Here is a 15,893-nt window from a genome sequence, read left to right on the forward strand (position 1 = left end):
CAACAATGGATAGTTTACTTTAAATGATCCGAGCTTTGGATTACCTCATAGTGGTTTCAACTTTATAAAGTCTATTCTAAAATGTCCTTTACGTTAATTTTAATATAAATCATTACTTTATTAGTATATATTATACTTTCTCCATGACTTTTTCTAGAAAAACTACTCAATTTTATTTTCATCTATTTCGTGAAGAATTGGTCAGTTTACTTTATTCATATTTTTGCAACTTAATTAATTTATTTATTCTTACACGACGTACTCTAGCTCACATGATAGGTAGATAGAATGTTGATACTTTTGAGCATGTGTATTTGGACTCGTTTCCCCAAAGTATTATCACTTTGACGGAACTGGATTTGACTTAATATATTTGAGCCAATTCCCCTTCAAAAAAAAAAAAAAAAAAGATCTTCCATTAGTCAGTTTGATGGAGTATAAACAAGTAACCTCTTTATGTTCTTTTCGCAAATTGATATTAGCATTCCCTAATATACGTGAAGTATTCAAAATCATCCTCTAGGTCAAAAGCAAAAATGCACCATGTAATCAAGAAGCACGCACAATGTAGTTGTAGTAGTAATATCATAATGTAAAAACTAATTGAAGTACAAAAGGTGCATGCATGAAACTGGAAATACAAGTAACTTTTTATTATTATACGCTCTACTAATAAGCTGGGCCACTCCTAGGTAGCTCCATCTTTATCATGTTCAACTTCAATATTACTCCGTTTAGTGAATGCTGCAAAACAAGACAATTCAAACAAACATGTTAGGATCTACATTTATTTTGTTATCAAAATGTGGTCAAATATTGACGTAAAGGCCGTAGATATAATATATACTTCCTCCGTTCCATAATAAGTGAAACACTTCTCCAAAAAAGCTCTCACATAAAAGAGAGAAGTGTTTCACATATTATGGAATGGAGGAAGTATATAAGAGCATAGATGAATATATTTGAACCGCAATGTGATTGAATGTTGCAAGTACCACGAGACAGTCGGAGTAGCCTAGTAGTAGGCACTCCGCCACATTCACCTCTAAAGGCATATTCATCGAACTGAAATATTAAAAAGAAAATATGGACATTTTCTTTTCGGAAAAGATTGTCCTGTTTTAACAATATCAACTTTGACATTGTTTATATTTTAATTAAAAAAATTATAATGGATAACGTAAACTATTGACTTCTTTTAGAAAACGTAAAAAGTTATAGGAAACAATCTTTCCAAATAAATTAAATACTCCATCCGTTTCAAAATATAAGGTATTCATGTTTTACGAAAATTTGCTTTGACTACAAATATCTCTCGTAATATGATAAATAAAAATTATAAAAATTATATTGTTGGATTTGTCATGAAAAATACTATAATAACATTAATTTTTTAAATTTTTTATCCATGTAAATTGAGAGTAATTAACAGTCAAAGTTCGACTTCAAAAATCGTGCGTGTCTTATATTTTGAAAGAGAAGGAGTAATCCGTAACACTAAGAGAGCGAGAGAGGGCGAGTAACATACGCGTTGCAGTTGGTGTTAGGGCTAATGGCGTAGGGAATACTGACACCACATTGTCTAGGGAGACTAGCGGCCTTTCCATAATTGATTCCCTTCATGGAAGCAGCAGCAGATTTGAGGCAAGTGCATGCAGTTTTCCTGTCAGCAGGGGAGGCAGCCGCGCTATTGAGGCCCTTAATCCCACCGCAGCAGCCGGCCGAGGGGCCGGGGGCTCCCTGCAAGTAGCCAATGCAGGGGGCAAGTTTGCTGGCCACCAGGCCACAAGTTATGGCCTCAGCTAGTGGTGCAGCCACCATCATGCACATAACAAGTGCACAAGTGAATTTCACAAAAGCTGAGCTAGCCATAGTTGCTTAAAAGTTGTTTTTTTTTATCACTTGATAGAATGTAAGAAAAAATGAGTGATGGTTTTTGTTATGTGTTTTTAGTACTTTTGCTTGATGCTTTAGGAGCTAGTTTGAGTGGTCAATTTATAGGACATTTTGAGGAAGTGTGAACTCATGGAAATTAAACTTGTGGCTCTAATCAATAGGGCAAGTATGGGTAGTTGGTAGTTGATTTTTAAATGCTGATAATTCTTTACTTGATTGGTTATTGGATGCCGAATTTTGTTTGTTTGTATAGTACATTTAACGTTGGAGCATAGTATTAATTTGAAGCTTTTGGCCTAAGGGACATGATTCCATGAGCTACCAATTGCTAATTAACGTGGTTCTTCGCATGTCATATGCTTATTTAGGTACTTGTTGAGCTCGTACGATGGGTGCGTGCTATTGGTAGGATGGTAGGTTTTTCTTTCACTATTTCATTTATTATATAGAAAAATAGCTCATCTATTTTCCATAATACTACAAATTCTACAGAGATTGGCGTTTAGTACATATCATTTTAGTGATTCTATAACATGGGCGAAGCCAGAACTTTGTATTTACGGGGGCCGAAACTATATATATACAGAACTAAATCTATGTACGGGGGCTGAAACTCCATATATATACAACTAAATCATTAAATTATATACAGTTTTAGGGAAGTTAGTTAAGCATAAATAAAAGTCTTAAAATTTCGACCGGGGCCGCGACTCTCCTAGGCCCCTTAAAAGCTTTGCCCCTGTTCTATAAGGAGCGTTGAAGTGCTGGGCATGGTATCTAAACATTAAGTTTGCACATATTCTAAAGGTACGTTTGATCCAACTTATTTTCTCTTATTTTAGCTTATCTTATCTTATCTTTATTTTTTTGAAACAAGTAAAAATAAGTTAACATAACATCTTATCTTATCTTATAAAATCTTAAATTAGTTAAAATAAGTTTAACAGAATAGGGCCTAACTTTGATCACAATAGTCAATACGGAGGGAAAGAAAACGAGAGGTACATGATAAGATATCGCATTCAAAATGTCTAAAAATCGAAATCTTACACTAATTAAGATTAAAATTAATTTAAAGTAACAACCATAAAGGGCCAATGAATCAAACAAGGCATAAACATCAGTACATACATGACTAACCATTTATGAGATCAATTACCTACAAAATTATTGATATCCTTTTATATAAACTGAATCCTTACAAGATATTAAATGCTCATACCCCTAGAAGTATTGTTCAATTTATCACAAGGAGAGACAACACAATAATCAATTGTAAAAGTATTCAAATAAATCAAAGGGAGGCAACCTTGTTACTCCAGTCTCCATTTATAATTTGCTTGATTTGGAATTTGGATCATTTCAAGGCCATGGATGTTATTGTTTGCATATATAGGTTCTGTTTGGCAATTAACAGATATCTTTTATTTGATAGCTGATTGTATAGCTGATAGCTTATTGTATTAGTTGATTTGACTAGCTTATCGTATTAGTTATTTGCATAAAAGTATTTGGTAGCTAATTGTTACATAATTGTGTAAAATGACCAATAAGTACATGTGCATGATCTATTGTTGTAACTTTTATTGTTTATGAATGTAGTTTTCAACAACTTTAGGACATAAATGTAATTGACCGACTCATTCCCAAATGTCTAATGTCAAAAAGCTCACCCCCTAACTTTTTAAAAAGAGCTTTTTGAACAGAATTAATTAATTGTAACTTCTCTTTACCAAACACTACAATTAGAGGATAGACTAGTCAAATTCTCTAATATAAGTTCAAATTAAACCCCTAATTTTCAAATCTCTCTTTACCAACAAGGCCATATACGATTTAGAATCCGCAAATACCTTTCTCATGCAGAAAGTAGATTGTATTGCTATTACTTGCTCCTTGTGATGGTACAATGGCTTTTTCAATTGCCAAGTTAAGGTTATAGTATCCATAGCATTAATTCTCTTTGTATTAGTTTGCACATATCAGTGATGATTCATACTTCCTCCGTTCCTTGTAAATTGCAACATATTTAAAGTTTTATGCTTCATGTGTACACTTTTAACTATGAACGTTAATATGATCTCACATGATTATAAATAGTTGATATTTTGAGAAGTATTTGTGAGAGTGAGACAACTCTAACAGAATCTCACATGATTATATATATCTTCCTTGCATATAGATCACAAGAGGTGATAAAATGGGAGTGTGTATATATAATGTAAAGGCCAAAATTTGTATCATCCGTGTATTAGAGGAAGTTTTTTTTTGTCATCAATTCATTTCCATTTAAAATTGTCTAATTATTAAGTTTGGTGACCTTTGAAATCCAAATAAACTTAAAGTTATATGTAGAATTAACCCAACACTAACTAGGTTAATTTCTTTCGGTGACTAGTTTAATCCATTTAGTGACTAGGTTTACTTTTATATTAAAATTAGACCGTCTCTTTTAATAATTTTTGATGTTACATTAAGCCTGATATGCATGCTAACTACCCAATCATCACCGATTGAACCTGAAAACTGTCTGATCCCATATTAACATGATTGCCCGACCTGGTTCCTGAACCAACGTGATTATGCTCGAAATCGAATAAGACCAGAAGTTCGAAATAATCCAACGCGAGATAAATTGAAACCGAACCTAAATTAGGCGCAAAAGTGGCATATCCAAAATAACCCATTTTAGATTTTATCCAATTGCCATATCTAGTTCCAATTGCCGTATCTTGTTCAACCTTTGGATTAAATAGTTGTGATTTTACCATAGCATACCTAAAAAGTAAAAATTTCTTCTTCCGAGTAAGAGCCATGTAGTTGAAGGCTATTAAATTCTGAAAAAAAATGGGACAAAGTATGGGGAGCACGGCAGTGTCGGCGTCAAATGTAATAAATGGGAGGACACGAAGTGTCAACTACTATCCAAGATACATTAAACATCGATCTCTAGATTTCTCTTGTGGGGTTTGCAAATCAACTTTGATCTCTAGGTCTTTATGGTTTGAAATTTTTGGTTCAAAGAATGCAATATGTGTAACAACTTAACATTAAGCACTAGTGTAGGTTTCGATTTGCGAAGCTGACAAGATATGGCAGAAAAATTAGGTTCAACTTCAACCAATGATAACTTGGGCCTTAGGCTATGTTCAGTTCACCTTATGTTTGCTTATTTCAGATCAGATCATATCATATCAGAAAAAATAAGTTCAGATCAGATCAGATCAAATCATGTAGATCAGATCATGCTTATATTCAAAAACTCATTATTATTATTCATACTATTATTTACTACTTCATCTGTTTCTAAATAAGTGCAACACTTCTTGTTTTCACGTTTGCCAATGCATTATTTTAACCATTAATATCTTCAATTATCAATAAGTAAAAATTATAAAAAGTTGATATTAAAAAAATTCACATTCTGACGAATCTAACAAGATCCCACATGACTATGTTTTTCCTAAAATGTAAATCACCAAAGCTAATTAAAGTTTAAACCGTGAATAGTAAACACTATGCAAATGTTGCACTTATTTAGAAATGGATGAAGTATTACTTTGTTCAAAAAGATTATCATTGTTGTTGTTGTACTTATTAATTATTAATATTGGTGATTATTATTAATCTCGTTGTTATCATTATAAATGTCATTGTTATCATTATTTTAAGTTATTTTGTTGTTATTAAATAATAGAAAATTAAAAGCACGTGTTTAGAACATAAGATCCGCGCAAAAATAAGAAATATATATAATATGATAGCTCAAATTCATGACAACGAAACTATTGAGTTCAGAATACATTTCAAAATAAGCTAAATGCGAGATACAAATTATAAATTTAGATTCGATGTACCTCTTCCTACCGAATTCCAAATCTCTCTAGCTATTTGAAGTTGCACCCTATCCATCTCTTTCTTGCGCAAGTCATTGAACAGATCACAATCTGCTCTACTTGGTGCAATATTTACGGTCCTTGAAATCGGTATATCCAACTCATACAATCAGATGGAATTTTGGAGTGTGAATGTAGAAACCATAATAGCCAATTGATATGGGACATCCATGTTCTGTTATAAATTTTAGAAGTGCTCTTACGAATTAATGACTTGGGTTATAGAATTATTTAATAATAATTATTATTATTGTTGTTGTTGTTGTTATTATAACAATGATAATAATAATAATTATTATTATTAATAAAAGTTGTGTAAAAGTTGTGATAGAAATAAAATAATAATAATAGTAATACTATAAATAAGATCTTATAATGTATTGCATAATAATGAATTACAAAGTAATAATATAATGGCAACTCGCCTGGCCAAAGCTCACGGGTATGAGGATGTGATTTTTGACACCGACTCTCTAGTAGCTACCAAAAGATTAACTAAAGCTGCGATTTTCTTCTCAGATTTGGATGCAATACTTGGGGACATTCTTTCTATGTGTAATGTCTTTTCCTCTGTTTCTTTTTCTCATGTTAGAAGGGATGGAAACTGTGTTGCCCATAACCTTGCTAGAGTAGTGCCGTTTGGTGTTGAGCAATGTTGGGAGCGTCATTGTCCTAGTGTTGTAACACCTTTATGTACTCATGGACACTTTGTCCCTTTGATTAATGCACTTCTCTTTCCCCTCAAAAAAAAAAGTAATAATATAATAGTAATAATATATTTTATAAAAGATAAGATCTTGTAAATCAGATCAGATCGATCAAATCAGAATTAATAAGTTTAGATCATATCAGATTAGAAAAAATAAGTTCAGATCAGATAAATTCAGATCAGAAAATTTCAGGTGAACTAAACATAGCCTTAAACTAATGAATGGTTGAATGCTAAATTGGTCTATATTTATGTGTTTGGAATCATTACATGTAACATAGCATCAACTCCCAAAAAAACAAGAATGTAATGTTGCATCAAGGGCGAGACATACTAGAAGCCTAAGAAGATCATCATCTATGCTAAAAGCCCAGTTGTAGTAATTATAATAGGGTAGCAGAGATTAAGAAAGTGAAAAATAAAAGTTGTTTTTATTGATAAAATGGCCCCTCTCCACAACCATGTTTAGAATTCTTTGTTAAATTGCCTCTCTTCCACAATCGAGCCTAGCTTCGCTCCTAAATTGCATCGACAATCTATTGTAGATTTCATCTAAAGAAAAATTATATACCACTCTTATACTCCATCGGTTCAAAAAATATATTCCTGTTTTTTATTCACGTTTGTCAATGCACGTTTTGTATAATTAATATCTTTACTTACATATTGGTAAAAATTATAAAGTTTGATTTTCATGATGTATTCATTAAGACAAATCAAATAAGAGCCAAAATCACAGCTTTCGCAGTTGAGGTTGTGGGTGAGTGCGAATTCAAGCCATTGGAGGTGACGAATTTTGTCGCAGTTGATGGTAAGGTTGGATTTCTCCGCCCAACGACCTTCCCGGAGAAGCGAAAAAAAGTAGGTTGTGATAGGTTAATGAGTTGGTTGTCTAAGCACCGACGACGATGAGGTCGGGTCCAAGAAAGGGGGTGGATTGATGCAATGAGATCCATGCAAAATTTTGTGTTTGGTGAGGAAATTGGTGGAGGAGAAGGAGATTTGACATTGGGACAGTGGTGGTGATTGTAGCGGGTCGGCATTGGTCCTAAATGGCTAACAAGGGCTTTTGGTAGTAGATAGGGAGGGGGATTGGGGAGAGGGGGATGTATTATGGTTAATTAGGTTTAGTTAAGATTTAGGGGTTATAATGATAACAATATTAACCTTCCCTTAGTCAAAAGTGCATGATGTATGTGTTATTTATAAAAAAAAAAAAGTCGAGGGTATGTATGTGGTGAATTTCAAAAAGTCGGAGGATATAAGGTGAGTTTCATGAAAAATCGAGATATTTGGTGAAAAATTGATATTTTTAATATTCGATCAGTATAAGGTATACTCCATCCGTCCTTAAATCTATACTCCAATAGTTTTTTTGGTGAAAACTCGAGATATTTGGTGAAAACATACGTCAACGCATATTCTTCAAGAGCTTCAAAGAGCCTGCACATGATCATATTCTTATACTTGATCATGTAGGAAATATTGGTCGCTTTTACGCAATTCAAAGTGCATGAACATGATCATATCTATTCTTCATGTACAATTTCAGGTCGGACCTACAATATTTGTGCTATTTAGTGTTTACTCGAGATGTGCACTCATATAGACTTAATTTAGAGTTTGAGTCAAAGTTAGATATCTACTTGATCATCTAGAGGAACGCTCAAAAGAAGTTTGAATTTTACCCAGTATTGTTTGATTAACGTAAAAATATATGAAAAGTAAAAGTATGTACTGTAGTTTCTGATTGACAAAAAATGGAGGAAGTTACGCTTTTTAAAATGTTCTTCTCCCAACGAATTAGAGGAAGTTACTTACCTAGAGAATCTAGGTAAGTAGAAGTTCCCATGAGAAGTTTTACTTCCTTTAAGCAATGCAACACCTTTTGCTATTCCTAGGTCTTGAAACTTCAAGAGAAAAACAATTTCCTAGATAGGAAATACTTTTTCTCCATGCTTCTTATTATTATTTTTAACTCTTTAAAAAAAGAAATTTAAATAAAAATACAATAAAAAAGAATAAAATGAAAGGAATACTATATAGCTAAAATTTTAATAATAAATAAAGCCAAAAGGTGATACCAATAAATTAAACTGTCTTACATAAGTTGAAGACTCATAAATACTTCTACTAACACATATATTAACCCGGGATACTTCTACTAACAAAGCAACCTCGTACATCAATTAACATTTCAAAACACCTACATATTCCAAAATAGGAAATTAATTCTTAGAAATCCTCCTTTATTCTCTCTCCATCGCGATAGTTTCTACCTTGTAACGAAACAAGACACTTCTAGATCATCCCTGGCTTACCATTCTCTTAGTGAACCCTGCATGAAAATATACACTCAGATCATCAAAAATATTAACCATCATGGTAACTCTAAAACCAAAGCATTCGTAACATCACAAAAAAATAAAAAATGAAGCCATGCATAAGAAGATATTAGATATGCAACTAATTAAAATACCAAGTAAGATATAAAACGATACATCTATATCAAAACAAGTAATTATTCTGTAACGTTCAAAATCATATTCAAACTTATATGATCTGACGTACGTATATTAATTATAACTTGAACATTGTAATTAAAACGGTATAATCATTTAGCTCACGTACGGCACAAGATGCATTATATTGTAGCATGCGCCATGCATTTCTTAAGAAACTATGCTATAACTTAAATTTCTACTATTTGTGTACGTGACATCATTTTTCCTCCGTCTCATAAAAATCATTATAAGTTCATCATAAAAAAAATCCATCTAAAGTTGATAAATAATTCTTCTAAATCCTCATTTTTTTACATTTTTTGAAAGGTAAGAAAAGAAACATTAGGTTGCCTTCCTCGTGAGGAGAATACCTAATGCGTCGGATGACACATTTAGAGGGAGAAAAAAATACGTACGAAGAGCAATCAGTGGAGGGATCAAGCTTGTAGGGAATGTTAACCCCACATTTAGGAGGAATGGAAGAAGCCAATCCAACATTGACATTTGGCATAGCCTTGGCTGCTGATTTGAGGCATTGGCAAACCATCTGACGGTCAGGAGTGGACTGAGCCGCACCATTAAGGGTCTTAATACCAGTGCAACAACCTCCAGGAACGGCGCCGGAAGCACCGGCCTGGAGGTAATTTAAACATGGAGTTAGGCTAGTGGCCACGGTCCCGCATGTGACCGTGGCCTTAGCCTGTGGTGCAAGCACCACTAGAGCTATGAAAAAAATAACACAAAAAATGTGGTTGTTGTAGTTGGCCATAATGTTTATATGGTACGGTGTATATGTTATGGTTGAGACTTGAAAGGCTGGTTTATGTTTTGTTTGGAAGTGAAAAACTATCACTTTCTAAGGAAATAAGGAGTGATTTGAGATGTGGGGTTTGAAATTTAGTAGAGGGGTCCCGGGTTTATATAGGCAAAGAATAAGGGGATGCAAATGAGGTACTTGTGGAGTTGTGGTAGTTGATTATAATGAATGCTAGTGGTGAATTTGGTGATATGTTGGTATGTACTACCATAACTTCACATGGTTGGTTTTACCTTGGTAAATAGAGTTTTTGGAAATTACAAAGATGGAAGTGTCAAAAAAAAAAATTACTTTTCCGATATGAAAAGTAGTAATGGTAATTACTTTTTTTGGTAATTAAGGTTTAGTTTGGTTGGATAGATGTAAAAATATTTTAAATGTAAAGTGATTTTTTATGTAAAATATTTTTACAATGAAAAATTTAAACGCAAAACTAATTTTCCTTTATTTGGTTGAATGTAAAAAAAAGTTATGGAAAAGAGAAAAATGAAAGGGGAAGGGAGAGGATGAATAAGAGGAGAGTAAAAGGTTGCTAAGAAAGAGGGAGGAAAATGTATTTTTCCTTCTTTTTGAAAGGAAAATGATTTTCACCTAGAACTCACTTGATGGAAAACTTATTTTACACCCTTTACCAAACCAAACAACGGAAAATGAGAAGAAAAGAAAAACTCATTTTCATGGAAAATATTTTACACCCTACCAAATGGAGCCTAAATAGTATTTACATTAAATCACTTTCTAATTTGTGAACTATTATTTGGGCCCGGACGTTGTCCCGGGTTGGTATTTTGTTTCCGAACTTGATATACATTTTTTTCCATTTCCACTGAAATATATTAAGGAAAACTCAATATATAAAATATACAAATATAATAATGTGGACACTTAAATAATGGTTAAAAGTTTGTTGAGATGGTAATTGTGTCATGTTATAATAGCAAAAGGTCACGGGTTCAAATCTTGTTGCAAGCTAATTTTATTTTTTGTTAATCGACATAACTTAAACTATTCACTGTATTAAAAAAGTGGTATGTTCTCTTTTTAATATTAAACTTGAATAGTTGCGTAATTGAGGTTGAGGTGGTGGAGTAATGGTATCGCTTCTCATTTGTTATCCCTGAGGTATAGGGATCAAACCTCGTAGGACTCCTTTGAGTAATTTCTCATATCCCCCCTCAAGTGAATCCCCTTCATCTTACCAAAAAAAATGCCTAATTTTAAACTAAAATTAGATGGTGTTTAGACAGACTCTTCTGCACGTATATAGGTCACAATTTTTTTGTTTCTATCTCTTTGCTTTCTTTAATTTCACAGTCTCCATCAACATCTTACTTATTTTAAAATGGATATGATGTATGGTAGTATTAAATGGTAAAACACTAAAGCTCCTATCACATACAAAAGGTTAAAATATTATAGGATTCGTACATGAGTTGAGGTTACAATATACTTCCTCCATTCTTTTTATATTACAATAATTACTATTTAGGGTAGTTTCACATCTATTGCAACAATTTAATCTTGGCATAAAATGCAACTTTAATTGACAATATTTCCCTTACATTATCTTATTAAAATCTTCATTAATTACTCACTTTGCCTTATAAAATTGCTTTTATTTTCTAAGGATGATTTCTCTCGCGCTCTAGTTAATTAAAGAGTTACTTTTATGCTAAACTACTCATTTGTTCCAAATCCTTAAAAATTGTGTCCAAACACATTTTTGTAATAGAAAAAGAACAAGCGTAGTATTAGTTCGGCTAAATTTTAATCGGATTGGGTCATCTTTAGTTTTTACTACTTATAACTTTCAATTTTGGCAGTTTTTTGGAACATTTTTGGACTTCTTCAGGCCTGGTCATATTTTCTCCTGAAACATTCCTAGAAAAGTCGATGTAACTTGTGACGTTGCGCAGGTACTTGACACCATTTGTGTTGCCTCAAAAAGCCTCTAAACACCCCATTTGTTCATTACTCGTGAAACCCAAAAATTACCTCGCAATGAACGTAAAGGCATCTATATATTCGCTCCAAGACACATGACTCCCTTCCAATGACCTCTCATGTCCCTAGGAGGCATGTGGCGTTCGGAGCTTGGGCCCCGAGAAAGTCCGAAAGTGTGTATTTATAGCCTTCAATTTTGGCTTTTTTTGTGACATTTTTGGACTTATTCGGGTCTGGTCATATTTTCTCCCGAAACATTCTTAGGAGTGTCGACGTGACTTGTAACATTGTGCGGATGCTTGGCACAATTTGCATTGCCTCGAAAAGCCTGTGAACACCCCATTTGTTCATTTCTCTTAAAACCCAATTTTTTTTCGAAATGAACGTAAAAGCATCCACATATTCGTTCCAAGCCACATAACTCCTTTCTAATGACCTCACATGTCCCTAGGAGGCATCCCGTGGCGTTCGGAGCTGCACCCCGGGAAAGTCCAAAAGAGTGTATTATAACCTTCAATTTTGTCTGTTTTTGGGACATTTTTGGACTTCTTCGGGCCTAGAAAAGTCGACGTGACTTGTAACTTTACGTGGGTGCTTGACTATTTGTGTTGTCTCGAAAAGCCTCTGAACACCCCATTTATTCATTTTTCGTGAAACATAAAACGGTCTCGCAATGAACGTAAAGGCATCCACATATTCTTTCCAAGCCACATGACTCCTTTCCAATGAGCTCCCGTGTCCCTAGGATGCATCCTGTGGCGCTTCGATCTCGGGACCCGGGAAATTCCGACAGCGTGTATAACCTTCAATTTGGTTGTTTTTGGGACATTTTTGGACTTTTTCGGGTCTGGTCATAATTTCTCCCGAAACATTCCTAGGAAAGCCGAAGTGAATTTTACATTACGCGGGTGCGTGGCACAATTTGCGTTACCTCGAAAAGCCTCTAAACACCTCATTTGTTCATTTCTCGTAAAACCCAAAATTGCCTCGAAATGAACGTAAAGACATCCACATATTCGTTCCAAGCCACATGACTCATTTCCAATGGTCTCCTATGTCCCTAAGAGGCATCCCGTGGTGTTCGATATCGGACCCCTGAAAAGTTCGAAAGCCTGTATTATGACCTTCAATTGTGGTTGTTTTTGCGACATTTATGGACTACTCGGGACCTGGTCATATTTTCTCCCGGAACATTCCTACAAGTACTAAGATAACTTGTAACTTTGCGCGGGTACTTGGCACCATTTGTGTTGCCTTGAGAACCCTTTGAACACCCCATTTGTTCATTTTTTCGTGAAACCCAAAATTGTCTCGAAATTAACGTAAAGGCATCCACATATTCGTTCCAAGCCAAATGAATCCTTTCCAATGACCTCCTATGTCCGTAGGAGGCATCTCGTGGTGTTCGGAGCTCGAACCCCGGGAAAGTCCGAAAGCGTGTATTATAACCTTCAATTTTGGTTGTTTTTGGGACTTTTTTGGATTTCTTCGGACCTGGTCAAATTTTCTGCCGAAACGTTCCTAGGAAAGTTGATGTGACTTGTAGCATTGTGCGGGTGCTTGGCACCCTTTGTGTTGCCTGGAAAAACCTCGAAACACCCCATCTATTCATTTTTCGTGATACCCAAATTTGTCTCAAAATGAACGTAAAGGCAACCACACATTCGTTAGTTCCAATTAACATGACTCCTTTCTAATGACCTCTCATGTCCCTAGGAGACATCCCATGACGTTCGGAGCTCGGGCCCTGTGAAAGTCCGAAAGCGTGTATTATAACCTTCAATTTTGCCTGTTTTTAGTACATTTTTGGACTTTTCCGGGCCTGGTCATATTTTTTTCCCGAAATTATCCTACAAAATACGACGTGACTTGTAACATTACGCGGGTGCTTGGCACCATTTGTGTTGCCTCGAAAAGCCTTTGAACACCCCATTTGTTCATTTCTCGTGAAACATAAAACGGTCTCGCAAAGAACGAACGTAAAGGCATGCACATATGCTTTCCAAGCTACATGACTCTTTTCCAATGACCTCCCACACCCCTAGGAGACATCATGTGGTGTTCGGAACTCGGATCCCGGGAAAATCCGAAAGCGTGTATTATAACCTTCAATTTTGGTTGTTTTTGAGACATTTTTGGATTTCTTTGGGCCTGGTCATATTTTCTCCCGAAATATTCTTAGGAAAGCTGACGTGACTTGTAATGTTACGCGAGTTCTTGGCACCATTTGTGTTGCCTCGAAAAGTCGTCTCTGAACACCCATTTATTCCTTTCTCGTGAAATGCAAAATTACATCGAAATGAACATAAAGGCATCCACATATTCGTTCCAAGCCACAATACTCCTTTCCATTGATCTCCCATGTCCCTAGGAGGCTTCGTGTGGTGTTTGGAGCTCGGACCCCGGAATAGTCTAAAGCGTGTATTATAACCTTCAATTTTGGCTGTTTTTGGGACATTTTTGGACTTCTATGGGCCTGGTCATATTTTCTCCCGAAACGTTTCTAGGAAAGCCGAAGTAACTTGTAAAGTTGCACGGGTGCTTGGCACCATTACTATTGACTCGAAAAGCCTTTAAACACCCCATTTGTTCATTTCTCGTGAAATTCAAAATTGTCTCAAAATGAACATAAAGGGATGTTCTAAGCCACATGAGTTCCTTCCAATGACCTTCCACGTCCATATGAGGCATCCCGTGGCGTTTGGAGCTATGGCCCCAGAAAAGTTCGAAGGCGTGATTATAACCTTCATCTATTGCATGTTTTTGGGATATTTTTGGACTTCTCCGCGTTTGGTCATATTTTCTCCCGAAACCTTCCTAGGAAATCCTACGTGACTTGTAACATTGCGCGGGTATTTCGTACCATTTGCATTGCCTCGAAAAGCCTTTTAACACCGCATTTTTTCATTTTTAGTGAAACCCAAAATTTTCTCAAAATGAACGTAAATGTATCCATATATTCGTTCCAAGCCACTTGTTTAACTCCTTTCGAAGGACATCCCATGTGTCCCTAGAAGGCACCGCGTGCCGTCTGGATCTCGGGCCACGGGAAAGTACGAAAGTGTGTATTATAACCTTCAATTTTGGCTTTTTTTGGACATTTTTTACTTCTTCGAGCCTGGTCATAATTTCGCCTGGAACATTTGTGTTGCCTCGAAAAAGTCTCTGAATACCCCATTTATTGATTTCTCGTGAAACCCAAAATTTAGGATGAAATAATTATTGTTGCATAGAAATCTGTGTAGTTTTGTTTATTATTGACAAAAGATGTATATAATAGGGCATAGACTATAGAGTTAGCTAAGAGATTTTTAGTTGGGAAAATATCATTTTGTGACGGAAGATCATTGAGGCAGCAAACTCGCTGGTCTTTCAAAGAAATTTTGTCATCTCGAGTTTCGGAAATGGAAAACATGATCTTCATGAGAGTTTCCATGCTATATAGATTTTTAGATTTTTCTAAATGTTTATTGATTTACACATCCTTACTTCCACTTCTGTAGTTCTGTCAGTAAGGTTTTCTTTTCTCATAATGCAAAGCGATGGCCTCCGGGTTTATTTCTACCAATTAAGAGGGTTGATTCTCTAGTGGCTTCTTATTGTGTTATGTCTTTTCCTGGATGGTAATTCAAATTCTTATCGTGGACACGTAATACATGTGAAAGGTGTGTCACGTACCTAACAAAAATAACCTAACTATTCCTCCTAGCTAATGTAGTCGGGCAAGTAAGGGTCGAATCCTAAGAGACTAACTGATTCAAAGTAGTTGAAAGACTCTAATTAATACTAAGCAAGTAATCAAAATGAGTGATGATGAACTAATCTAATCTAATTAACTAAAGCAAATGAAATTATCGAGAGTGAATCAAAGACTAAAGACATCTAGGTTTAATTATCCCCACTAACACGAATTAATGCCACAAACGATCCCTTTCCCCTTAATTAATTAATAGACAACTCATAAGATGAACATGCCCTACTAATATTAAGGATTTCTTTCAATCAATAGCTTCCTTAACAATGCAATCATGCCTATTTTCTAGGAGTCATGCAAATTAAGGACTTTAGACATAGCATCCTAACATCCTAATAAATTCCATCAACTACTTTCGTGATGATTTCCTTTA

The 15,893-nt window shown here is 34.8% G+C and overlaps 2 protein-coding genes across 2 annotated transcripts; both read right to left on the reverse strand.

Annotated features, from left to right (window-relative positions):
* Positions 1 to 568: 568 nt before the first annotated feature.
* Positions 569 to 1,976, reverse strand: LOC104898175 (non-specific lipid-transfer protein). Its single transcript, XM_010685214.4, has 2 exons — positions 1,529 to 1,976; positions 569 to 744 (listed from the first exon to the last, which is right to left on the reverse strand). Exons 1-2 carry the CDS (start codon positions 1,870 to 1,872, stop codon positions 735 to 737), a joined length of 354 nt encoding a protein of 117 aa, XP_010683516.2. The 5' UTR covers positions 1,873 to 1,976; the 3' UTR covers positions 569 to 734.
* Positions 1,977 to 8,566: 6,590 nt separating this feature from the next.
* LOC104898176 (non-specific lipid-transfer protein 1) lies at positions 8,567 to 9,887 on the reverse strand. Its single transcript, XM_010685215.4, has 2 exons — positions 9,422 to 9,887; positions 8,567 to 8,839 (listed from the first exon to the last, which is right to left on the reverse strand). Exons 1-2 carry the CDS (start codon positions 9,772 to 9,774, stop codon positions 8,830 to 8,832), a joined length of 363 nt encoding a protein of 120 aa, XP_010683517.2. The 5' UTR covers positions 9,775 to 9,887; the 3' UTR covers positions 8,567 to 8,829.
* Positions 9,888 to 15,893: the final 6,006 nt, after the last annotated feature.

The sequence above is a fragment of the Beta vulgaris genome, chromosome 7 (assembly GCF_026745355.1).
Source record: "Beta vulgaris subsp. vulgaris cultivar EL10 chromosome 7, EL10.2, whole genome shotgun sequence".
Classification (NCBI taxonomy): Eukaryota; Viridiplantae; Streptophyta; class Magnoliopsida; order Caryophyllales; family Amaranthaceae; genus Beta; species Beta vulgaris.

Bases quoted from the DNA above. Each gene is read 5' to 3' on its own strand.
- LOC104898176 (XM_010685215.4), bottom strand. From the start codon at position 9,774: ATGGCCAACTACAACAACCACATTTTTTGTGTTATTTTTTTCATAGCT.
- LOC104898175 (XM_010685214.4), bottom strand. From the start codon at position 1,872: ATGGCTAGCTCAGCTTTTGTGAAATTCACTTGTGCACTTGTTATGTGC.